This window comes from Eublepharis macularius, chromosome 17 (assembly GCF_028583425.1).
Source record: "Eublepharis macularius isolate TG4126 chromosome 17, MPM_Emac_v1.0, whole genome shotgun sequence".
Lineage (NCBI taxonomy): Eukaryota > Metazoa > Chordata > Lepidosauria > Squamata > Eublepharidae > Eublepharis > Eublepharis macularius.
Genome location: NC_072806.1, coordinates 23,526,562 through 23,551,274, shown reverse-complemented (window position 1 = coordinate 23,551,274; position 24,713 = coordinate 23,526,562). Strand labels below are relative to the sequence as shown.

Below are 24,713 nucleotides of genomic sequence, written 5' to 3'. Positions count from 1 at the left end.
GACCATCAGCCCAAGAGGTTCTCTGGCGCCTTGTTTGGGAAGAAGTGCTAGAAGTGCGGTCCTTTTTAAGAGGTGAGCACCAGCATGGATTTAAAAATCAAGCAGCTTTTGCAGAATCAGATGAGCTAGAAAATGAAGTCAAACTGTGTAGGCATTCCTTCACAGTTCAGGAAACCAGCTCTCTCTTGTTCACATGCAGCAACTTATTCCTTTAGGCGGCACTTACTGAAGTTCACTATCTTTACAATTCAAATTTGTCTTTAATCCTAATCCCTAGTATGTATACTACCAGATCAAAAGTGAGATTTTAATTTTTATAATACTGAGGCTTTAGAACGCTGCTGGATAGCAGATGCCTCATGCTTTGCTGATAACAGGGTGATATAAAGGCTCATTAGGAATTCACTGTGAAAGAACTGAAACATCTGTCTCCCATTATAGGCTGACTTGGAACAGTACTATGAATATTTAGTTGTCAACCAGCAATTGTTAGTCTGTTTCTAAGGGGACAGACATCTCTTGCCAGAATCTCTTGTGAAACCATCCCAGATCGCCTGCTCATATAAAACATAGGTGTTTTCCACACAGGGAGAGGCTTGTACGGTTTCCCTACTGCTGCTGCAGCTGCCAATACAACAGAGCAGCAATGGGGCTTCCACAAGGCAGTTCTCCCTGCTCTAGTTCTGGCAGCGGCCATTCCCCTCCCCCCAAACCACCAGGCCTTTTTCAATTTTTAAAAAATATTCAGCAACCGAATAGCATTATAATGTTGTAATAATCTGTGTATTAAGTTCCCTGAATTCTCAGCTTTCATTTTTTTTTTAAAAAAAGGAAAGCCTCTCTAGATCTTTTTGTTCCAGAGAGATGAGGAAAGGCATATCTCTACAACTAAAGGGGCTACAGATGTTTTTTTTAAAAAAGTTAGGAAATTCAGAGAATCTGATACACATATTGTATTATAATATTATAATGATATTCGAATTCTGATTTTAAAAAAGGAAAGATAGATACCTCAGGAACAGGGGGAAATATTCAGGCTTTACTGAGATCTTTCTTAAAACTTCGCCAGCAAAGGAGACTTGGGAAAGATTGGCAGGTGCACAAATGTATCACAGTGTGGTGAAGACACAGGGGAAAAAACCTACTTCCCAACGGCATCAAACTCAGGGCAAATGACCCATGTAGAAAAGGTCTTATTTAAGCTTCTGACACACCTCCTTTTCCTCTTAAATTTATAAAAGCCAAACATTAAGAAAGAATCACCATGAACACCAGCAAACTATTTTAAGTGATATTCTAAACTTCAAACTCAGGTTACGTGTTATCTTTTGTCGCACTGTGCCTTTGTCTGCCCTCATCCACAACAACTGATGACACAGAAATTCACAACATGACAATACGGCACCACCTCAGAGCAATCCTAAGTGGGTCTTTTCCAGGGAGCTTACTCTCAGCAAAGGGTCCTCAGGATGGCACTGAATGAAAGGCGTTCCTTGACACTATTTCCATTAGAGAAAAGGATGCCCCTCAAGATATACGTTTTTAATACCTGGCACAACATGGCTTTGGTCTCGGTTTTGGTACAGCAATGGGTAGGGGGATTAAATGCAACATGTCCAACATAGTTCAATAGCCGTCAAGCTCCCAGGAAGAATCTGGGATCAGGTGGCATTTTGTTCCTCAATATATTGTAGTTTATTGTATGAATAAACCCATGTAACTAAACCAGACTCTGATTATTTTGTTAGCAGAAAATACCTATTGAAATCAAATAATTCAACGATCATCAGTAATGTGCACCTCCAATGTGGGAAATGTGCTATGAACACTTGGTTGTACCTCTTCACCAGGGAACTGTGGGAAAGATTCATCGTGGGCTATGGAACACACAGCTTTTGATTCATCATCGGTGCCTTTCTGTTTGTCTTCCTTCCTTTTATGAAGTCTTCGCTGCTCTTCATCTTCCTAGAAATGAGTCGTAAATAAGAATTTTCATTTTTTTGTTGTAATTTACAAATTAAACTTAAAATGGATAGGCAAATTGGGGGGAGGGTTGCACTTTTGAGATGAGCAAGTCATTTGGGAGGTTTTAAAGTGGGGCAAATTATAGATGAATGCTGTGTGGGGTGTAAAAACGGGACCTCTCTCCTTTGGGACTGAGGAAACATTGTTCTCCCACCCCCCTCATTGTATGCAAAGTCCTTTTCAAATCTCATCTCAATTGCCCACACAACAGGGATGTGAAATAGGAAGACCCAGAAGCTGAGCTACTGCCATCTATCTTGGTGTGGGTGGAGACTGTAGGCCTAAGGGAACATGTTGGCAAGTTGGCCATTTAAACTTCTGCATGCACAGCTGCTACTTCCTATGGGCCCTTCTACATCATACAACCAGATCAGGTCTTCCTCCTTGCCCAGCATGGATACATGTGCCTTGCATGTATGCAAAAAAAGCAGAGGTGCTTGTCAATCCATCACTAATTCAGGTCATGGTCAGCTGATCAATGGCCGCTATTGGTCTAGGCAGATGGTCAGTCATTTTAAAATTTAAACAAGAACATATAAATGCAGAAGGAATGACATAGCTCAATTCAAGGACCAGAGCCATTTGATAGATATACGACAGACACAAGCAAGGAGCAATTGTTTTGCAAAATATATTCACCATGGTGTAAGCGGAATGATATACGTGAACACATTTTCTAAAATATATCTTGAAAGACTGTTAGCCAGTGACATTGCTTACAGCAGTTGTTAATGTTATCTGAACCATACATTTCACAAATATGAATGTCTAAGTTAATTGTTACCACAAACTTCCACGAACTGGTGCAAGTTTGCGAACTGGTTTGTGGTTCATAGTTCATGGGGTTTAAATGCCCTTTCCGTGCCGCTTTCCTAGCTGGCCAGCCAAGCCTTACCCGCTCTTTAAATGAGCATTTCTCCGCTGCTCCAAGCAGCTGGGAAATGGCCATTTAAACATGGAAAGGGGCATTTAAAACGAACCAAATGAACCAGCAGACCAGTTCGGAAGTTCATGGAAACGAGCTTCCACAAACTGCTGGTTCGTGGTTCTTTTTGGTTCGTGTTCCGTTTTGTGCCCATCTTTACTTAACAACCAATTGCACTCCAATAAAAGTCAACAAAGCTTGGCTAAATGAACCCACCCCACCTACGGCAGTCACTAACCTGATCTTTCTTCTTTAGTTCTTCCACTTGGCGAAGCTGTTCTGAAGTCAGCACGATTTCCATTCGCTGCATGTCCCTCATCAGCAAGCGTTGAGACTCTAAGAACTGGTCATTGGCTTTTTGCCATGTGTGTTTCAGTTGGTTGTGCTGCTGCCTTTCTTGTTCTAGCAGATGACAGACTGAACAGGGAGCAAAACAGAATCCTAATGTACTGGAGCTTTAATGGTTGGTTACATTTCACTTTACTTCCTCCCCTCTTCCACATGCAACACTATTTCCAGACACTAAGTGCATTTTTTGTTTGCCATTGCCCACACAGATTCTCTGCTCCTCAGAATCTGTTTCCACATATCTAGAGACAGGCAGTTTATATGGAGATAATCCCCATGAACACATGTGCAGAAATATGGAAGTCATGTTACACGTCATATATTCTTGCAAGAATTCAATTCTTCACCTGCTTATTGGGCTTTATGCAGTGGCATCAATATAAAGACGGAGCTTTGCTCCAAATAGATTACCATTTACATTCTGGCTGAGAGGGAAGACAGCAAATGAAGAAGAAAAGGAACAGGGCAAAAATGGTTAAGTTCAACAGCACATATTTAAGCCTTCCAGTAGGGAATAAGGATTAAGGATTTCAGAAAATCTGTGGATTTTAAGAACCAATTTGAATGGAGGAAAGGTGATAGGGACAGGGAAAGGAGAAGTAGGGACAGGGAGGCAGGACAGGAATGGGATGGGGATGGGGATGGAAAGATCCTGTGGTCTATAGATGGATAGGAAGGCCCATATTATCTTCTAGACAAGGGTACCTCCAATTCACAGTGCAACTGCTTTACAGTCATTGTCCAAGCTTTTGGGGGTTGCATGAAAAATCCTTAGAAAAGAAACAACATGAACACAATATAGAGAGGGCCATGGCCATGCATATGGAATGGTCCTTCACTTTTCTCATGGGGAGCATTACATGGGAACAATGCTATTAAGTCAAGAAATAGGGAACTGCTACAGATGTAATTTTATAAGGCCATCCATTAGGAAAGAAGTCAACAGTAGCTCTTAAGATCTATTCACTGCAAAGTAGTAATATTCCAGTTAGGCTGGGTCAGTCATTACTGCTTAAGAACTGACACCACAGTAAAAGTATAGCACTATTAATTTTGCTTTTGACATTGGGTTCATTAATACTAAATTCACTGCAGTTCAGTGTATGGATCAACCAAAACATTTCAATCACATTTCAACAAAGCACAATGTTAATAACATAATACTAAATGTGGTCTAACACAATAAACCTAATACAGATAATCAATTTGGCCATCAAAACACAAAGTCTCCACACTGAATACCTTCCTAAGTTTTTGGGTCTTTACAGTAACCTAAATGAATAATCCTCTAAATAGGTAACAGAAGAGATATAAATATGTAAATTCGGAGGTTCTAAAATGCAAGGGAAGAAACTGCAAATTTCTAGACAGTTTCCAGGTAACGCTTTTTGTGATATTGGATATCATCATGTAGAAAGGAGAGGGAAGCATTTTGGGAAACACCAGGATCATAAAACACAGTCCAAGAATGTGGCTGCCTACATTGTTGTGTTGTTATTGCTGCTTATGTTTCTAGAACTGAGAAAAATCCATACCTTCATGAAGTTCCTTTCGCAGTTTTTCTGCATCTTCCTGCAGAACAGACTTTTGAGTGTTCAAAACAGCCACATACATTTCTAGATCAGTCCTACAGGATTTCTCAGCTTCCAAGTAATGATTCAGTTCTTTAACCTGAAACACATACACAGAGAGAAAGACTGTAATTCATGCAGATGGTTTGGTTTTAAGGTTGATGGCTTGCACACAGAGGTGGAGGTTCACATCTGCTTAACAAACACAAGCACGCTTCTAAGCATGATGAACTCTGGTCACAGATCTTAGCCAAAGCTCTTCATTCACAAATCACTGCAATCATGGCGCGATGGTGCAGCACACAAACATTTCCAGGCAGACTTGACAGCAATGAACACACCCAAGATGATAACTTCCAAGCCGTTAATGTTTGCCATCAAAAGCTCAACAGCTTCAGTGCTAAAAGCCTATCATTAGTTGTTTTGTATAAAGGTTAACAAGCCATTAGAACTGTATTAACACTGAAGCCAACATAATATATCTTCAAATGCTGAAAACTAATAACCCATAGAAGTGAATGTGCTTGCCAACTCTATCAATGCTGACATCCAGGAGCCAAAGCACGTTAAAGGGGATCTGGAGATTCTTCCCTTTTGCCATTTACAACACTACAGAGACAGAGCTGTAGAATACTAGCAGCAGTTCAAGAGCTACACCCATGGCCAATTTTTGTATGTACACAAAAATAAATAAATAAATGCAGGCTGTACAGTTTGTGCTTTGCCTGTTAAAGTAAAACACTGGTAAATGACTTCAGTGACAGCAGAATTATGACTGGTTGTTGGGGGTTTTCCGGGCTGTATTGCCGTGGTCACCACGGCAATACAGCCCGGAAAACCCCCAACAACCATCGTTCTCCGGCCGTGAAAGCCTTCGACAGAATTATGACTGTTTAAGGAGGGAATATAGTACTAGAAGCCAGCTTACATAAGGCTGTACTCTCATCTGATTTAGAGGGCTTATGCTTGTGCAGTACGCTTGTGCAGAATAAAGGGGAAATTGTTAACAGAAGATCTGGGAGACCCAGGTTCAAATCCTCATTCAAGCTACCTTAAATCCTCTTCCCACACCCTATCGGCAACAGGGGACAATATTCTTTTGTTTTGCTGAGAAAATGTATTATGATGAGGAAATGTATTATATATCACTGCGTGATATAAATGTGAAATGACTGTCATCATGTAAGACGCAGGAGTTTTCAAACTTTATATAAAACTATTCGTGTTTTCTGTAGGCTTTCCCCAAACAGATCTAATAATTGCTTCCCCTACTACCATCGTCTTGCTTACTGATGTGCAAAAACATCCTACTGTTTTCATACTGGGAAAACAAGCCATGTGGTTTCTGAAAGTCTTCAGAAAAAGAATGAGACCACAGATATCTTGATGCTGCCTTCTAGAAAAAAATCTAATAAGAAAAAGACATGTTTATAAAATTATACATGGATGGGGGTGGGGTTGAAGAAAAGAAATTTTCCCTCCCTCTCCCATAACACTAGAACTTGGGAGTAACCGATGAAGTTGATGGGCAGCAGATTCAGGACAGACAAAGGCAAGTACTTTTCATATAACATAAAATTAATCCATGGTACTTACTGCCATAGAACATCATGAGGGCCAATAGCATAGATGGCTTTCATAAGGAATTCAAGGAAGATAACCTTTTATATAAGAAATCCATGGAGAACAGATCCATCAATGGCTATTAGCCGTGATGACTAAATGGACCACATTCACTGTCAGAATATCTTTCAATACCAATGGGGGTGGGGGGCGGGCGGGCAGGTCTTGGCTTCTATGCCCAACTTATTTCCTTCATTTATACTCACCTTTCTCCCCAGTGGGGACACAAAGCAGTTTACACGGTTCTCCTTTCCTTCCATTTTACCCTCCCAACATTCCTGTGAGGTAAATTAGGCTAAAAGTGTGTGACTGGTTATCCAGAAAACTTCCATGGTGGAGTGGCTGAAAACTGGATCTCCCAGAACCTAGCCAGACACACTAACCACTACATCACGCTAGGTCTTTTGCAGGTGTTCCAGCGGCATCTGGCTAGCCACTGTGAGAAGTAAGATGCTAGATTCGGTGGACCCTTCATCTGATATAGCAAGGCTGCTTGTCATCTTGTAATGGTCTGGGAAGCTATAATAATTGGCACAAAGTGATTTTCAAGGGCTCTGTTTTCTACAATACACATGGCATCAGCAGCTTTTCCCACTATAGGTAGTGGAATTCTGAGGTGGATTCTGAAAATTAGCAGCTTCTTTAGAATAAGGGTGCAAGACAGACTGATGGAGCAAGAAAGCTTGCAGAAAACAAAGTATGCATGCTGCTGCCTCTTAAAAACATGCAGCTGCTAAGGATATGATTCATACAAATTCTTAGGTGGGCTTGCTGGATTTTCAACAGAAGGAAATTCTATGTAGCTTTGCCCAGCTACGTCATACACTCAGTGTCACTATGGTATTCTTTCCACCACAGCATTCTGTGGCAACTTAAAGCCTTTAGAAATACACAGAGATAAGCAAGCAGCTTTTGCATTATCTGCCCAGATCTACTTGCTAGACAAGAACTGTCCACAAGCCTCCACTGACAAGTCAAACGGCAAACCATAAAAGCTGAAACACGGAAAAAAAAATTATGCAGCTGGGCCAACTTGAAGATTAGACAGGAGGAATGACATCAGTTCCATCAGTGAGAGACGTTATGAAAACAGTAAGATCCTACCCAATACCACGGTTAGAAGACAGATAAGTTGTTTTTAGATGCAAAGGCCAAAGTGATGCTACACATTAGTGATTAACAAGAAGCAGTTAAAAAAAAAGAAAGACCCCAATGCAGGTAACAGTTCCCCCCCCCATTGTTTTAACACTTTAACTACTGAAGTAGCTAATGTGGTTTCAATAAGCTAAAGTCTAATTACCAGCTCCTGGCATGAAGCTGCATGCCAAAGACAAGAGGCAAAGAAAAGTCTGACTGCCCAAAAGTGATCAACTGGATTTGCCTCATTGAGAAAGTCTTGGCTTGGATGGATTGAAATTGCTAGTAAGCCAAAATATATTTGCTAGTACAAGGAAATTTGGTGGAGGTTTTGCTTTACACTCTGGATCTAATAGGCTGAGTTTTGCCAGTAGGCAAAAAAAATAACCCCTCAGGCTTGTGTCTGGTAGCCAGTTTTTGTTGTCAGCCTCTGTAGCAATGGAGTCTGAGATCAGAACAAGCATCTATTTGGTACGAGGCACCCCGTCTGTGAGCTCTCTTCCAAGGGCACATCATAAATACACGGCTATACCACAGCACTGCTGCTGCTTAATAGGGGTGCCGGAAGGGCCAGGAATATCCAAAATTGTTTTTCTGTGCCTCCAATGTCTCCCCCACCCCCATGCCAGTTGCACAACTATCCACTTGGTAGGTTTTTAAAGAAGTTTTTCAGTTTTCAAAAATGTCAGTTACATTTTACATAAAATTAGCATTTCGCAAAAACAAGAAATAAAAACAAGTTTGTATCCAAAATTGTTTTTCTGTGCCTCCAATGTCTCCCCCACCCCCATGCCAGTTGCACAACTATCCACTTGGTAGGTTTTTAAAGAAGTTTTTCAGTTTTCAAAAATGTCAGTTACATTTTACATAAAATTAGCATTTCGCAAAAACAAGAAATAAAAACAAGTTTGTATGCCATATCCCTCAAAAACAATTAAATATCACATATATTAGTGAACTGCATCCAAGCTGACCTATTTTTTGTTCTGATGAGTGGTCTTTCTGCGACAGAGGCTTCGGACCCTCATTTCAGTTAATATCTGCAGAAAATCAAGCTGGTGGCCAACTAAAGCTTGTAGCTCTTAAACACAAATACACCCCAAATAGTTCTGAGAATACTACAGACAGCCAAAACATGGACAATAATATGATCTTTAAAAAAAATGTTTTCTGTCCTTCATAGAACCCTTTTCTGTAATGAATTTATCAGCCAAGGAAAACCCTGCACATCATATACATAACTCCAGGTTCATTGCAGAGGACTCTGGGAATGAGGAAAGTGTTCTAGGATACACACACTTAGGGTACTGAACTGGTTAGTGTTGCCCTGTATAAACTGAAATAGCAACTCTTCTGCAGCTGGATGCTACAGGGAGAGAGAGCTGTCTTCCAAGGAATGCTCACCCTTCTCATTGAAGAATCCGTGATAAATATTGAAGGAATCCAGGGGTCCCCAGGTCTCTGAAGGTTTGATAATGAGATGGTCAAAACAGGCCACAATAGACTTTAGAGTCAATATTACCAATAAGTGATTTTCAGGGCTTGGCCTGAGGGTCTCTATGGAAGGAATTATCATTCATATCCCAATCAGTTTGATAAATTATTGCTACAATTTAAGAGCACCCAGTTGACTATCAAAGGTAAAAGAAAGTACCTCTGGAAAGTACCAGCCTCTCCCTTCCTGAAGGATAATGCAGCTGTCAGATTTGTAAAACTTCCTTTTGTTGCTTTAAAAAAAGAAGGAAATTCACCAGTCTGCTTGAAAATCTGCCCCACACAAATGATACTACTTGTTTCTCCAATACATTTTCTTACTCTTAAGTCTGGCAGGAACATTTTTGATGGAATTCATGCTTCACAGGCATAATGAGACGGATACTCAAGACAGAGTGTCATACAACAAATCCAAATTCTCTATGCATGATCAACTGATTCCCAGGAACAAGATGAATGGCCCTGATACATTATGATACATATCCTTTCTATGAAACAGAATTCTGCATCACCTACCTTTGAAGCCTCCAGCTCCTTTATCTTTTCTTCTGCCTGTGTCAGTTTCTCCTTTAATGTTGCAATTTCCTTCTCCATAGGCATCACTACTGAACGAAGCTTCTCAGCATCTTCTTGAGCCTGAAGTTAACAACATTAAATGAGCTTTACTATACTGAGCTTTACACTTTACTGAGATTTAGTGGTATCTTGTTCTGAAATGCAACAGAAAACCAGCCTCAAACCAGTTAGAGATTACGGAATTAATGTTAAGAAGCTACATAAAGATGCAGTCCACAGCACAAGTGTGCTCTATGAGCTTTGGAAAACTCTTTTCAGCATGAAATCACTAAGATGGCAAAACTAATCAACCACCACCACTTAACAGTATACACTAGTTGAACACCTATCAACAACACAGCAAACTGGGGCCACCATCCACAAATAAAATAGATATATAGATATGCATTGAGACTCCCCTCAGAAAAACCATGTTGTCAAGTTTGAAAAACCTACAAGACTGCTAAAGGACAACTAAGCAAGCTCATTGTACATGAATTTAGAGGACAGTAGGATATCAGTTAAAGAAAACAATGAAAACAGAGGGGAGAAGGGTAAAGCAGACTTCTAGTATCCTAAAGAAAGGGATTTGCGGGAACTTCCCAACAGCCTTCGTACCTTCCCCCCTCTTTCTTGTACTTACTTCAGAGTTGGGGAGGGAACCAGCTTTCTAATGCTTTAATGCTAAAGCACCCCATTGAGGGAACAACAAGACAAGACAGAGATTTGTAGACAATCTCCTTATATTGTGACGGCCTATGGCTATAGACAATAAACTCGTTTGATTTGATTTGACGATCTCCTTATGTATTTTTTAAGATTAAAAAGCAGCTTGTAGAGGACTCCAGTTTAGATCATAGTGCAGGGGCTCAGTAACACTTTGCCATTTCTTCAACAGCAGTTGGGGGAAGGGAGAGAATTGCTGTCATCTCTAATGAGGGGGGACTTTGGGGCGTCCATATTGAACTTGTTTCCCCCCACACACACTTGAGCTAACGGAAAGAGAGGCATCCACACTCCATCTACTTATGTAATGAAAACAAGAGATGTTCCCATTCAGCAAGCTGATAAATTCAAGAGCATGTAAACATCTTTATAACATCTCTTGCTAGTTACTTTTTACAACCAACTTGAATTTGCCAACATCTATCAATATTTGTGATGCGCCAAGAACACAAACGCAAACAAGTAGCCTGAACTGCACTGTTTCAAAAAACAGAAAGACAAAGTTTTTGAAGTCAAGTTTTTATGGCCTTTTAAGCAGATGATGTATTCTGGGAAACTGCTTCCAGCTCCCTAAATGCCTTAAATCGATACCATCATTTTTAATCTAGAGAGAAGCCTAAACAACAAGCCTCTCATTGCATCAAAAAAACAAAACTAAAACTAAACATATTTGACTACAGCTGTACTTTGGGTAAAATTAGAATGACGGCTTAAGTGTAACAGATTTCAAAAGAAAGTATTTTACAAGGCACCTGCGCCCCAGGGCTAAAAATATATTGCAATTGCTAAGGAACTATAGCATTTGCATCAGCAGCTTACATACATTTTTAAATGTACACCACAACAAAATAGTTCTATAAACCATAAAGCACTCATACTCAAGTTGCACTGACAGGGATGTGTATGCATACCAATCACAATGAGCAAAGGAAATCCACATCGTCAGGTTAGCCAGAAAATCTATGACCTTCCACTAATTAACATGGATATTACCTAGCAGCAAGTTCTCTGGCATAAGACCTAATGATATAAACAGGAGGCACCATACTTTTGCAAAGCCCTCAGTCCTTTTGATGGGGCTTTTGCAGGAGAATCTCTCAGCTGATTACATCCAGTAGCACTTTCAAGAGCAACACATTTTTCCAGGGTATAAGCTGTCATGAGTGAAAACTCACTTAGCCTGATATCTGACAAATGAGGGGCTGTGGCTCAGTGGAAGAGCCTCTGCTTTGCAGGTAGAAGGTCCCCAGGTCAACTGCTGGCATCTCCACTTAACAAAATCAGTCAATGTGAAAGTCCTCTGAGAACTGCTGCCAGTCTGAGTAGACAAGACTGACCTTGATGGAGCTATGTCTCATTCAGTATAAGAAAGCTTCATATTGGAGAGGAGCTGTGGCTCAGTGGAAGAGCATCTGCTTTGTATGCAGAAGGTCCCAGGTTCAATTCCTGTCATCTCCAGTTAAAAGGATCAGGAAATAGGGTGATGTGAAAGACCTCTGCCTGAGACCTTGGAGAGCCACTGCCAATCTGAGCACCCAAATGAGCCACCTGAGAGGCTCCTCATATCACCTTCTGGGAGAGCTGCCTCTGATCTAGACAGATATCATTTCTTGTTGATGGGTAACCATCTCTTACACATCCCCTGTGTGAAATAAGGAGGCTTTGTTTCCAGCTAGTGTCATTGTACAAGGCACTAAAGATTCAGGAAAACTGCCATTTTGGGCCAGACCAATGACTCAGCTAGACTCCTAGCAAAATTTCTCAAGAAGTGTGTCTTGCTCGTGTTGTCAGAAAAGGTAAATGACCTCTGAACACAGACGCCATATATGCATGGCTCTCATGCCTAGCAGCCTATTGTACAAGCAAGCATTTACAGATCAGAAATGATTTATGCATTGCTCTGTGTGTGTGTGTGAAGGGAGAAGGGGCTGTGCAGTGCTAGAGCATGGGTGCCGCAGTCAGAAGATCTCAGGTTCAATCCCTGGCTCTTCCCATTAAAAGAGCTCAGGCAGGATATGTTGGCAAAAGAAGAGAGGGAATAATGATGTCACACAAGAAAGACAAAGCAATGAGATAAAGGAGCAACGAGAATGGATAACCTACTTTTAGTTTAGGGCAGAATCTAATGGCGGGAGGGAGGGGGAGAAGAGGCTTAACAAAGAATGTGGCTAAGCCCCCTCAGTTAGAAAAACCGAAAAGAGTCCAGTAGCACCTTTAAGACTAACCAACTTTACTGTAGCATAAGCTTCCAAGAATCACAGTTCTCTTCATCAGAAGGTCCCCAGGTCAGTGGCATCTCCACTTAACAAAATCAGGCAATGTGAAAGTCCTCTAAGAACCATTGTATCTGACGAAGAGAACTGTGATTCTTGGAAGCTTATGCTACAGTAAAGTAGGTTAGTCTTAAAGGTGCTACTGGACTCTTTTTGATTTTGCTACTACAGACTAACACGGCTAACTCCACTGGATCAGTTAGAAAAGGTGCCCTCTTTGAAGAGCAGTATTTTGTAATTTGACATAGGAAAAAAATAGTGGGAAAATGTCACCAATGAAGGCTGACCATAAGAATGTAGGTAGGACCCTTGCAGCATCGAAAAGCATGCATCATTTCTTCTAGATGGCATGGTAACACACCTTGATGCATTCTTTCCAAAAAAGATTTAGAAAGAAGAATATTATGGTCAGGGAAAACCCGGAAAGGGGCTGATTGCAGCATGTTGTCACGTGAAAGCTTGCAAAAGAAAAAAGAAAGCAGTCTAGTTTGGAAGCCAAGGCAGAGGGGGGGAAATCTCAGTGTGGGAAGTAGCTGAAGAAAGGGCAGTTACCTGCTTATGCCATTTTAAAACTCTCATTAGGCAGAACTGAGTAACTCAATTGCACTTTATATCTGCCCTGTAGTAAAGCCCAGAAGGAGGATACAGGCAGGCAAAGACCCTATATCAAAATCCTGCTCCTGGGTAAACTCAGTTTGACTGCTTCCTTAATACACATTTCAAAGAACATGTTTTCCATGACTGGGAGATTAGATTTTAAGTTGGCTTGCTTCTTTAGGTCCTCTCAACTTTTTTTCATTTCATTTTTCAGTTCAGTATTTGAAAATTCTACTTTTAATTTCTGCTGCTTTCTCAATGCCCGCGTGTCTTTTTATGGGATCTGAGGTTAAACAAACAAATAAACATTGCAGTTTTACAAGTTTTTTTAAAAACTGAGAATGTGTTTCTGGCCTACCTTCTTCATTTCATTTTCGAGATTTTCCTCTTCCTGGCCTTCTGAAAGCCTTCTCCTTAGCTCTGCTATTTCTCTTTCCACATTTTCACGGTATTGGTTCCACTGAGATCGTTCTTTCTCCAGCCTGTGATGAAACTGGCGTTCATAGTCATGGACAGTTTCTGTTTAATTATAACAATAGTAAGTTGCCAATCACGTCTTTAATTTCTCATTATTTCTGTATGTGACAAGCTCATTAAAAAGCTACCAGGTATCAAATCAGAGGAGATGCAAAAGATTCAGGATTAGGAATTTCCAGTTTTTTTGTTTTTAAAAAATGTATTAGTAGTCCCAAATGGCTGTTTGGAAGATTGGAGACGGGTCACTAGGAGACAGCATTTAAAAACTTTTCCCCTCTCATGTCCCTTCTGCAATCTAAAACACCCCTTTGAAGTTCCAATTATCCCTCCAAGAGGGAAAAAACAAATACAGCCACTTGTGTCACAAGTTCTTTTTGCATTTTGTCTTGTTTGGCCCTTAACCATACATAGGTGAAGAATCCAAGAATCAGTGGAATATGTGGAATAAGTAGTACATAATCAAGGTTTTCCAGTTAGACTATGGGAAGTTCAAAGCACTATTCTGTTGGCTTCAGGCAGTACAGCAGATCAGGGCACTAAGAACTGCAACGTATTTTATAGACTGAAATATACTATGCAAATAACGAATCATCATAGCAAAGTTTTAGTTTAAAACAGCTGCATTCCAACATACGTACATAATGGCCACTACTGGTGGGCATAGGTAAAAAACTAATGATCTTTGCCTCTGAAGAATGTTTTATGTATACTGTACTCTGATTTTTCCAAATGCTTAAGTACAAGATTTCTACAAATCTGTTACTTGTGTAACTAAGGCCACCATGTGATTAAAGAAATCTTAGTGGATTAACAGAATCAGTTGTAACTGATTCATCCGAACAGATGTAGCACATGAATGGGAGGAGGAGCACTTTTCTTTCATATTGTATTTATTTTACTTTTACCCTACTTATCTTCCAAGGGGCTCAAGGCTGCATGTATGCTTCTTTCCCCTCCTCCATTTTATCCTCCCAACAATTCAGTGAGGTAGGTTAGCTCAGAGAACGTGACTGGCCCAAGGTCATCCTGGTGAGTTTCATGGCAAGTGAACATTTGAACCGGGCTCTTCCAGGTTCAGTCCAGCATTTGGCCACTACATCTCATTAACTTTCACTGTTTTGATTGTACATCCATGTCACAGCAGACACCATCTTTTAAAGAGAATGCGATAGTAAAGGGGGAGTATCTCTAAAATAGTACCTGCCAAATTCATCACTTTTTAAAGGAACGACACTGTCCAGATAATAGGAATGGGCGTGCCTTTTTGTTTGATCCACCAAGCTGCAAGTTCCAACAGTGCAATCCTAAACAGAGTTACTCCAGTCTAAGCCCATTGAAATAAATGGGCTTAGACTGGAGTAACTCTGCTTAGGACTGCATTGTTAATCATCCATCCTTATGGCACATATGATAGTGAAAGTCATGGAAATGACAACAACTTAATCTATCCCAGACTAAATTCTGAGAGAGATGCCTAAGCACAGTGACAAGCAAAAGGAAGCCCACAGTACAACATTTACAGATCAGCTTTTCCCACAGGCCAGTAATAATCTAATATTTCTACTCACAAAACAGCAAGTTGCTATCCCCTGTATAACTGTTTCATCAGAAGATATGCTTCTTTCTTCATTTCTCATATGGATGTTTCTTTCTTTGACCACGTACACATATTTCACATCACTTGCCTATCTCTTGCTTAACTCAGTCCCCCTCTCACAATCCGTTCCAAGAGAGAATGAACAGAGATCACAACAACTTTGTCCCAAAGATCACAAACAAATGTGCAGGTGGGCCCCAATTCCTTTATCGTGCTTCTAGCACGAAAGGAAGTGCAAACGGCCTTCACTTGAAAAGCAAGTTTTCAAAACCAAGCCACAAAGTCTGCAGGCACACTTCACCACTTAAGAGGCAGAGATACAAATGCTGACCTGGAAAGAGCACTCAAGAATTACATAATACTCTGGAAAGCTCCTCAGTGCCAAAGTGGTGATAAATGCTGATTGGGCCCCTTCTCCAAATTCCCTTCCTTCTGACACTAGTGTTGGGACACTGCTGAGGTAAAATAAAATCTTGAAGTAAAACGCAGTTCGGTATTGAAAAAAGAGAGAAAGATCTGCTGAAGAATCACCTCAAGTGCCTTGCAAGCCGAACCCTCCGACTTAACGCAGTGTATCCACATTCACCTACCACCTTATAAAAGCCGTATGAAGCATGTGGTTTAGGAGCAGCTAACCACATATTAACCAACCATGGTATCACTGAACGTAGAACGATTTTTTTCCAGCAGTTAGCCCACTTCCTTCACAGCCCTACCTTTCATTATAGCCTGCAATGAAGCCACCTCTTCCTGCCATTGCTTCTTCACCTCATCAATAGCTTCCTGCTTTGTGTTTTCAGACACCGTAGCAACGGCTTTAATGTTCTCCATTTCAGCCTGGGCTTCCATGAGCTGCGTCCGCAGTTGCCCCAGGTCATCCTGGGCTGCCTGTAAAATTGCATTTTGCTTTTTCAAATCCTCTGAAATAAAATAAAACAAAATACAAGGTGTTTCCATTTAATTGTATGGCAGGCTATTGTCAAATGCATTCAAAAAGAACTCTAGTAAAGAGTCCAGTAGCACTTTTAAGCCTAACCAGCTTTATTGTAGCATAAGCTTTCGAAAACCACAGCTCTCTTCGTCAGATGCATCTGACAAAGAGAGCTGTGGTTCTCGAAAGCTTATGCTACAATAAAGTTGCTTAATCTTAAAGGTGCTACTGGACTCTTTACTATTTTGTAACTACAGACTAACACGATAAAAAGAACTCTAGGCAGCCTGTACTGTAGACTCCCAATGTCAATTCAATGGAGACTCACAATGAGTGTGATCGCTGCACTGAATTTACTGCTTTACTTAACCAACAAAATCATAGGTACTTCCACTTATGCTTCTACCACACAAGAGGTAATAAAGTTCACTTTGTGCCTCAGCTATGCTTCAGTTTCTAGAATAATTTCTTTTAGCTCTAAAACAGAACTTTCACACTGCTGCCGCACAGTTAACTGTGCCCTAATCTAAGGAAAGTGACATGGTGAAGGCTTCCTTGAGCATCTGAACACTGAGAGAAGGGAAAGCACAAAATAATTTTATAAAAGAGAAAAGTATCCATTTCAGTCATCATCAGAACAATTCCCTCCATTAATGTAGTGATTCAGACAGGTTCGAGAATTACAGAGAGCACTTCAGGAATCTAAGGTATTTAAGCAGAACACTCTCTAATCCATTCAGGACTTTAATGTCTAGGCCTTCCTCACTGCTGCAGTTCAGAGCCTGCACATTCTTTCATCTCTCTTGATGTGTCATACAACTTGACTGCATTTTAGATTAAGCCATCAATGTCTGAGTCTGGTCTCACACCTTTTAGAAGCAAGTTTTCCGTTGCAAGCAAAGCGTACTTCATATGGGTTCCCAAGGGCTGTAATGCAGTTAGCAAAAAACATCACAGCATTCCCCAGCCAGTCATGACGTTTTAGATCCAAACACAATGGGACCCCCAACTCATAGACTTCGAGATAACAGCACTGTTTCCAGGCATCAATTGCTGCTTTTCTGAGGTGTTCTGCAAACTCATGCATTACAAGGCCAAGCTAAAAATAGCTGCATGTGTAACTAGATAAGTCAGAATCATCAGCAGGTGTTCAGTTTTGTTACCCATACGCACACCGCAAGTGTTGAACACTATCTCCCATGTTAAGTTACTGTGGTCTAAGTTATTGCACATTCAAGTAGCAACTCATTTTGAACCCTGAGGTTTGAAAGGTGTTCATGACACAAAATGCAAGAAACAATTTTTTGGTAAAAATTTTCCTCTCATCAAATTAACATGGTCTATTACACTCCATTTACATCATTCCATATAACCTAAAGCTTACCTTCCTTTGCCAGGTACAGCTCTTTAAATTTTGCCCTCTTTTGATTAAATTCTTGCTCAAGCTGCTGCTTTGTGCGTAGAAATTCAGCATTATCTTTTTCCAATTCTGCTACTCGTTGAAGGAGTGCTAAAATGAGCAAGCAAGATAAAAAAGCAGCATGACACTGACAGTCAAAAAAGTGGCGTATCTTTAGAAATGCAATTAAGGTAGTAGTTCTTGCTCTTTGAGAGCTACAGGAAACACAAGAGCTTGTCCAGACGGCAGCTTCACTCTCAGCAATATGAGTATCACAAGAAAAGAGGTACCAAATTTGGTACAGGATTATCGAGCCTCAATTGTTCTTGCGGATTGGACCACCCACTTCAATCCTTCAGTTTCCCTGACTGACACTTGGACTGAAAGTGATCGGCACGTAGCCTTGTATGATCTCTGTTGGTCTCATGAATCTAAGGGTATGCCAAATCAGTAAGCCAGACACTGCAAACACGCTTTACTTGGAAGCACTCTGACTAGTGTAAAGGGTGGATTTCCTCCTTCAAGAGCACCAAGCCCACACAGGCCATGCTCACACCTGCGAATGTGTGGGGAAGCAAAATACGGACCAGACTGAACAGTAGGATAGTTGGATGCTCACCTGGATCCATATTACTACCTCTCATCTCCCATTACCCTATTTATCTCCCCCCCCCATCATTTTCTCCTCCTCAATCCCTTGAAGGAGGCAATCCATCCTTCAGCTGCTTGAGCGTAGGCAGCTCTTACTTTGTTCTTGTTGATGTGCTATGTTTGGGAAGAGGATGAATAGGGTTACAGGGAGTTTGTTATATTTATTATCTTATGTCGAAAAATCTTAATGGGGGAAGCTAGCTGGATACTACTTGCATAACTGCAGCAGCACATTTATTTAAAATATTTATAACGCCTCCTTTTGGTTTATGTAAACTCTTAAATTTGCTGACAAAACAAGAGTTCAAACACAATCCTAACAAAATAAAAGTCATTAAGCTACAGCAAAGTAAGAAGTCACTCACCAATCAAAAAGCAGCAAACAGAAAGACAAAGATCAGCAGCAAGAACTTTTAACTAAGGAGCTCAAATGCCCTCCTGCAGAGTTTTACTTCTGCCCAATATTAAAAGGCATCAGGAAAGGTGTGAGGTGGTTTGATCTAAGCAACAAGCGACAATGTAGAAATTCTGCATCTGTAGCAGAGGCACACAGAGGAGGGCCTCTGAAGAAGAACATGTGTAGGTTGGTTTGTAACAGAATCATGGAAACAGGAATTTACTACAGCCTGGTTTATACTTCCCTTTCCCCCCATGTGTGTGCTGTCACATTTAGGACCTCTTACGCAGAAGTAAATGCACAAACAGTGTGCCTAACAGCACAAACCCTATGCAGAAGTACTCGCGTCTTTGTCCACTGAAGTCCACGGGCTTAGACTTCAGTAACTCTGCACAGGATTGCAGCATCAGGAAGGGACATTATGAGAGGGCTGCTGTTTTCACGTACAGTAGCAGGCTCACTGCTCAACTCCCCCCTCCTAAATCTGGGAAATCTGGATCTGGGTTTTAGGGATCACAAAAAAATCCAGTATTCTGGTTAAGACAGATCAGAGAATCTGGATTTAGCCTTCCTTTATTTCCTATAGTGAAAATTATCTGGGGACTATTCAGAGAGCAGGTGAGGGAATTTTTTAAGTAAACATCGTATTTGCAGGAAACATACTCCTGACTGTCTTCTAAATACCCCCCCCCAAAGTTTCAGGAAGATTGGACCCCGCGGTCCAATTCTATGGGCCCCTGAAGAAGATCCTCCCAACCACTCTCCATTGTTTCCTATGGGAGAAACATTTCCAAGGAGGCTCTCAGGACAGAACACACTGCAGCAAGGCTGCCACTGGCCAAGACACACTTCCAATGCATGCTCAACACACAGAAAGCTCAAAAGAACCAAACTGATGCCTCTCCCAAACTCAAGTGCCCTCAAGTGCCCACTGAGCAGTTGAGTTTGGGAGAGCCTCTCAGAGCCATTCTCAATTGTTTCCTATGGTGGGAAAAAAGTCAAAGCTGGCTCCAACAGAAAAAAACAGACTGAGGCAAAGGTTACCACTGGCCAAAGGCACTCTCTCAAATGCAAGCTCAACCCAGAGAAAGCCCAACAGAACCAAACTGAAGCAAGGGAATGGAATCCCCCCCAGAACCAAAGTGAAGCAAAGGGACCAACACATCACACCAGAGAATCACCATCAATCCCACCACAACCAAACTGAAGCAAACCAAAGTGAAGTAAGGGGACCAACATCAAACCAGAGAATTCCACATTAAAAACCAAACTGAAGCAAAGGACACTATTGCAACTCAGCCCAATTGCACAGAAGCCAGGCAGACAAGAAGAGCTCTTGCATGGATTGGCCACTCACTCCTCTCTCCCTGCCTCACTTCCCCCTCCCTCCTGCCTCTGCCTCCCTCCTGCTCCCTCCTTCCCCTCCCCTCTTGGAAAAAACACAGGGCATGCCAGAGGAAACAGCCAGACAAGAGGCTGAAGCTGCAATTCCTGAATTTACCCAGATTAACCCAGATTTATCTGGGAGGTCTTGATCCGGGACTGGACCCAAGATTCCCTCATTTGATCCAGGAAAGTCACATTTAGCCAGCTGAGCTAAAATCCAGCTTTCCCCCCAAACCTCAGTCCCTGATCACAAACCTCCTTACTCACTTCATCCTATTGCCACATACAGCAAATGGCTGAAAAAAATCATAAGACCTATGACCTCTGGCTTGAACTTTGTGGACTAAAAATACACATTCCTTTTGTAAAGAACAAAAAAAAATGTTAGCATCCCACCAGTCCTCTTCATCATACACTGTGCTATACTGGACAGTAAACACTACCCCATATACACACCACAACAAACTACCAAAAGATGTGAGGGGTTTTCCACTCTTCCTGTCAAGAAAACAAAAAGGGTGGTCTTAAGTTCACATGTAAGTTTCATTTATGTAAAGTAATTTTAAAACACTTGGGTATTACTTTTTTTAGGGGGATTATCTTACATGCATTGTTGCCTTCCTTTTGGGCATCTACAGCAGCATCCCATTTCTATTCTGACCACCAGTCTGGATTGTGCTAGACTCTGTGAGGTTACTTCTACTTTACAAATGCACTTTAGCTTCTGAACTATTTAAATATTAAGGAAGAAAGGTGCAAACTTAGAAGCACAGCTCTTTCAAGAGGAGTACACTTAACCAGGTCTACTCACTGGGCTTCTGGAGTATAGCTACCTCTTCCTACATTGCCTCTATCTAATGCAGAGATGACAACTAACTGAGAGGAGGACAATTCTTGGTGACTCCCTACAACTTCCTCGAAGACTACTTTTCTTTCAGGGGAAACACAGTTACATACTCCTGCCACATAAAGTATCCATGAATAGATCAGGAGGTACCATCTCCTGAATAAGTCCTACATAAGTCCTACCTGCCTTTATTCGCAAGAAAAGGAGTCTGAACAAATTATTAAATTATACAAGTCACTTATTAGTTATACTTTATATGCCGCTTCTTCTCACAAGTGCACTCAAAGCGATTTACATTTTCTCATCTCCCAAACTGCAAAAGTCATGCAAGTCTTGTGTGATTTGTTCTCCACATACTCACAGATCTTGAGTAATCTGACAGGTTGGTGAGATATCCTGAACCTTATTCCTTAAGCAGAGGGGAAGGTCAGAGTGCTCCATCTTTTCTACAAAAGCACCAGCAGCTTCGTACCTGATCAACTCTCTCGGCCTTCCATTTAACCCCATCCCCACCCCAACATCTCAGCCAGGCTTTGTCTTCACATGAAGCAGAAAGATGGGACACTATACCTCTTCAGACAGTAGAGGAAGCGTATCATTTCTCACTCAGTGCTCTTCTACAAAAAAACTCCCTCTGCAAGTTAAAAACACTAGAATGCAGGGTGGATTTGATTTAAATCACTAGTTAGTAAGTCTAGATTTAAATCATAGTTTTCTACATAAATACTCATTCTTGCTGGTATAACCTTAATATACAACTAGATGAAGATTTCATTTTTAGAACAACAACTGTTCATATTAGTTTTACAGTTATATAAAAATATTTATTTTTAATACTATTAGAAGCACATTATAGATAATTATGAAATTATTGTGAGGTGAATTATCTCCAGTTTCACTTCCATTTTTAATGCTTGCCCCTCCCTCCTCACACTTAGTTTCTTCTTGTGCAGATCTATTCCACTCCAAACAATCTTTTTCTATTCATTGAACTTTTTGAAACTTAGCACTTAAGGGGTTGTAGGTTTGTAGAACAATGGGATTAAGGTTTTTCTCAACTCTGTTCATTTTATAACATTTTTGCTGTGAAGAAGAGGCATGTGAGCTCTGCAGACACAAATTCACAGTCTTGAGAACTGCAAAACCAAGCATCTGTGATAATATCTTGTAGCCAGAGAAACTGCTCAGTAATCTTACAGAAACCTCTGGAAGAGCATGACATTGTGAATGGATTAAAGGGACTTATTTACCAAAAAATTTAAACATATGCAGCCTTATGCTACATAATTAAAAACTAATCCTTATCTCATGATGGAATAACCTTTGAATGATAATATATTTTCCTCAAAAAGCATTTTATTTAAAAAATCTGATTTAAATTTTAAAAATCCAATTTAAATAAAAAAATCTGGTTTTTTTTATTTTTTTTAAAAAAACATTGATTTTTATCCACCCTGCTAGCATGCTAGGATTTTCTTTGCTATACCGCAAGGAGTCCTGTGGCACAGAGAGGTAAGCTGCAGTACTACAGTCCATGTTCTGCTCACGACCTGAGTTCGATCCTGGTGGAAGCCGGGTTCAAGTAGCCAGCTCAAGATTGACTCAGCCTTCTGAGGTCGGTAAAATGAGTACCCAGTTTCCTGGGGGTAAAGTGTAGACTGGGGAAGGCAATGGCAAACCACCCCGTAACAAAAGTCTGCCAAGAAAACGTCATGATGTGACGTCCCCCACGTCGATCAGCAATGACTCGGTGCTTACCTTTACCTTACTCATTGCCCACCTTTATAAAGGGTGTTACTGTTTTGTTTTATACACACACAGAGAGAATGTTATTTCCTCCACCTACAATCTACATTGCAGTGGTACAGGCCATTCTACATCTCAGAGCGTCACCACATCTTTCCCACAAACTTCTGCTGCCTGTGTAGATCAATAGCTGTTGAAACTCCCAAGATATAGCTGAAACAGGAAGAAAAGCTAGAAAGAAGCTCCTAGGGACCAGTAGCGGAAAAACAGTTATGTATTTGCAATCAATTCTGAATTTATCTTGCATTGCCTATTCAGAATAACAATCATGTTACCACATATGAGAGCCAGTGTGGTGTAATGGTTAGAATTCTGAACTAGGACCTAGGAGAATCAGTTTCGAGTCTCCCAGTTCACCATGGAAGTTTGATGGGTTACCGTGAGTCAGTCACACATTCAGCCCAACTTATTTCACAGGATTGTTTTAGGGATAAAATGGAGGAGAGGAGAATGATGTAAGCCTCTTTAGGTAACCAATGGGGAGAATGGCAGGGTATACATTTAGTAAATAAAATAAATAAATATGAAGTCAGGAACAGAAGCCTGTAACTAACTGGAGGCTTTAACTTGCTTCGGTCTCCTGACATGTTTTGCCTTGATTTTATACACAAATGGGCAACTGAAGTAAATGAAGGGATTACAGAAGAGCTGAAGGATATAAAGCCCAAAGAGCCAATTCCAGCTTATGGTTAAGTACTTCACTGTTAAATGACCACATTCATAAGCCATACCACATGACACCACAAGAGTACATGGCATAAAAGCTAGAATCTGTAATCACCTCCTTCGTACTTTCTTATCTGAAAGGCATTCTTGTTTTCAACATCCTGAGGTGTATTTCACCAGGACGCATCATGAAAGTTCAAGTCAGATTTTAAAACCCAAATGACAGAGACAAATAAGTAAATCTCAAAATTTAACCAACTTGGAAATTCCAAGGTTGTATATAATGATTGTTGAAGATTGTGGGATTTGGATAATCCAAGATTCAAAGGATGCCCTATTGTCTTAAAACAGCAGCCTCTGCTTCTTATGCAGTAATTTCATTAAGGGACAAAAGTCCATTTTCTATTCCTTTCCACAAAAGCATTTTGTTCCCATCCCTGAGAGCAGACAGGCAGCCACTACTTTTCAGTAACAGCCCCTTTACTGCAGGATCTGAATCAATACACTTATGCATTAGAACTGTTTTCATAGCATAGCATAAAATATTTTTGAAGTGTTAATTATTATCAGCCCAGTCTGGCAAACCTTCACCACAAATCCTTGGTTGAAACCCCTCCACCCAAGCTTCTACCAAAATTGTTCCTTTCACAGCACAAACCCTCATAATATTTTAAAGCCACTTTTGTCATGTGAGGTTCCCAATTTCTGTCCTGCCCATCTGTGAGACTTTGTAGGCTACGCAATGAAGCTGGATGTTTCCCCCCCAAAACATCACCATTATTTGTGATAGATACAACAGTCTATGAAAATCTGCACAAGAGAGTAAATTGTATTGCCTCTCTAAAGTTTTAAGAGCTTTTAAGTAACCTACGAGAATCAGCTGCTGAAATGTACAAAAATCAAAAGGAGGTTTCAGCCTGTGATGTACCAGAAGTGCTGCTGTTACAAGTATTCATACTCACACAATATTGCCCTCTGGGACTCTAAGTGGTTTAGAATCAACCACCACCCAGTCCCTCACTAGAACAGAGTAGTATGTGACCCAAGTGATATAATATGGGCAAAATATTCAGAGTTACAACTTTCATGGAGTGCTCCCACAAATCTGCATTTTTGTACATTGTCCTGGAGCAGGTTTACACAGGACACAGCATTTCTGTCTCCCAATCTGTGATCTGGAGAAGGGGGGAGGGGGGGTAAACAATCTACTCCATATGACGGCTCCTCCGTTCCCCTAAGATTCTTGCTTCAGTATAGGAAATATCCAACAGGGTCACCTGTT

The 24,713-nt window shown here is 40.8% G+C and overlaps 1 protein-coding gene and 1 non-coding gene across 3 annotated transcripts in view; one reads left to right on the top strand and one right to left on the bottom strand.

Annotated features, from left to right (window-relative positions):
• The window catches only part of RABEP1 (rabaptin, RAB GTPase binding effector protein 1), an 87,105-nt gene that overhangs the window by 27,908 nt on the left and 34,484 nt on the right, over positions 1–24,713 (bottom strand). The window contains exons 2-8 of one of the 2 annotated variants that reach the window (XM_055001415.1): positions 17,664–17,789; positions 16,065–16,268; positions 13,633–13,793; positions 9,640–9,759; positions 4,834–4,969; positions 3,189–3,367; positions 1,801–1,965 (exon numbers count right to left, since the gene is read on the bottom strand). In XM_055001415.1, coding sequence (XP_054857390.1) covers positions 1,801–1,965; positions 3,189–3,367; positions 4,834–4,969; positions 9,640–9,759; positions 13,633–13,793; positions 16,065–16,268; positions 17,664–17,789 — 1,091 coding nt within the window. The remainder of the gene's footprint in view (positions 1–1,800; positions 1,966–3,188; positions 3,368–4,833; positions 4,970–9,639; positions 9,760–13,632; positions 13,794–16,064; positions 16,269–17,663; positions 17,790–24,713) is intronic. The other variant, XM_055001416.1, reaches the window with a different exon arrangement.
• TRNAT-UGU (transfer RNA threonine (anticodon UGU)) lies at positions 11,791–11,862 on the top strand. Its single transcript has one exon. It is a non-coding gene; the product is annotated as a tRNA-Thr (tRNA).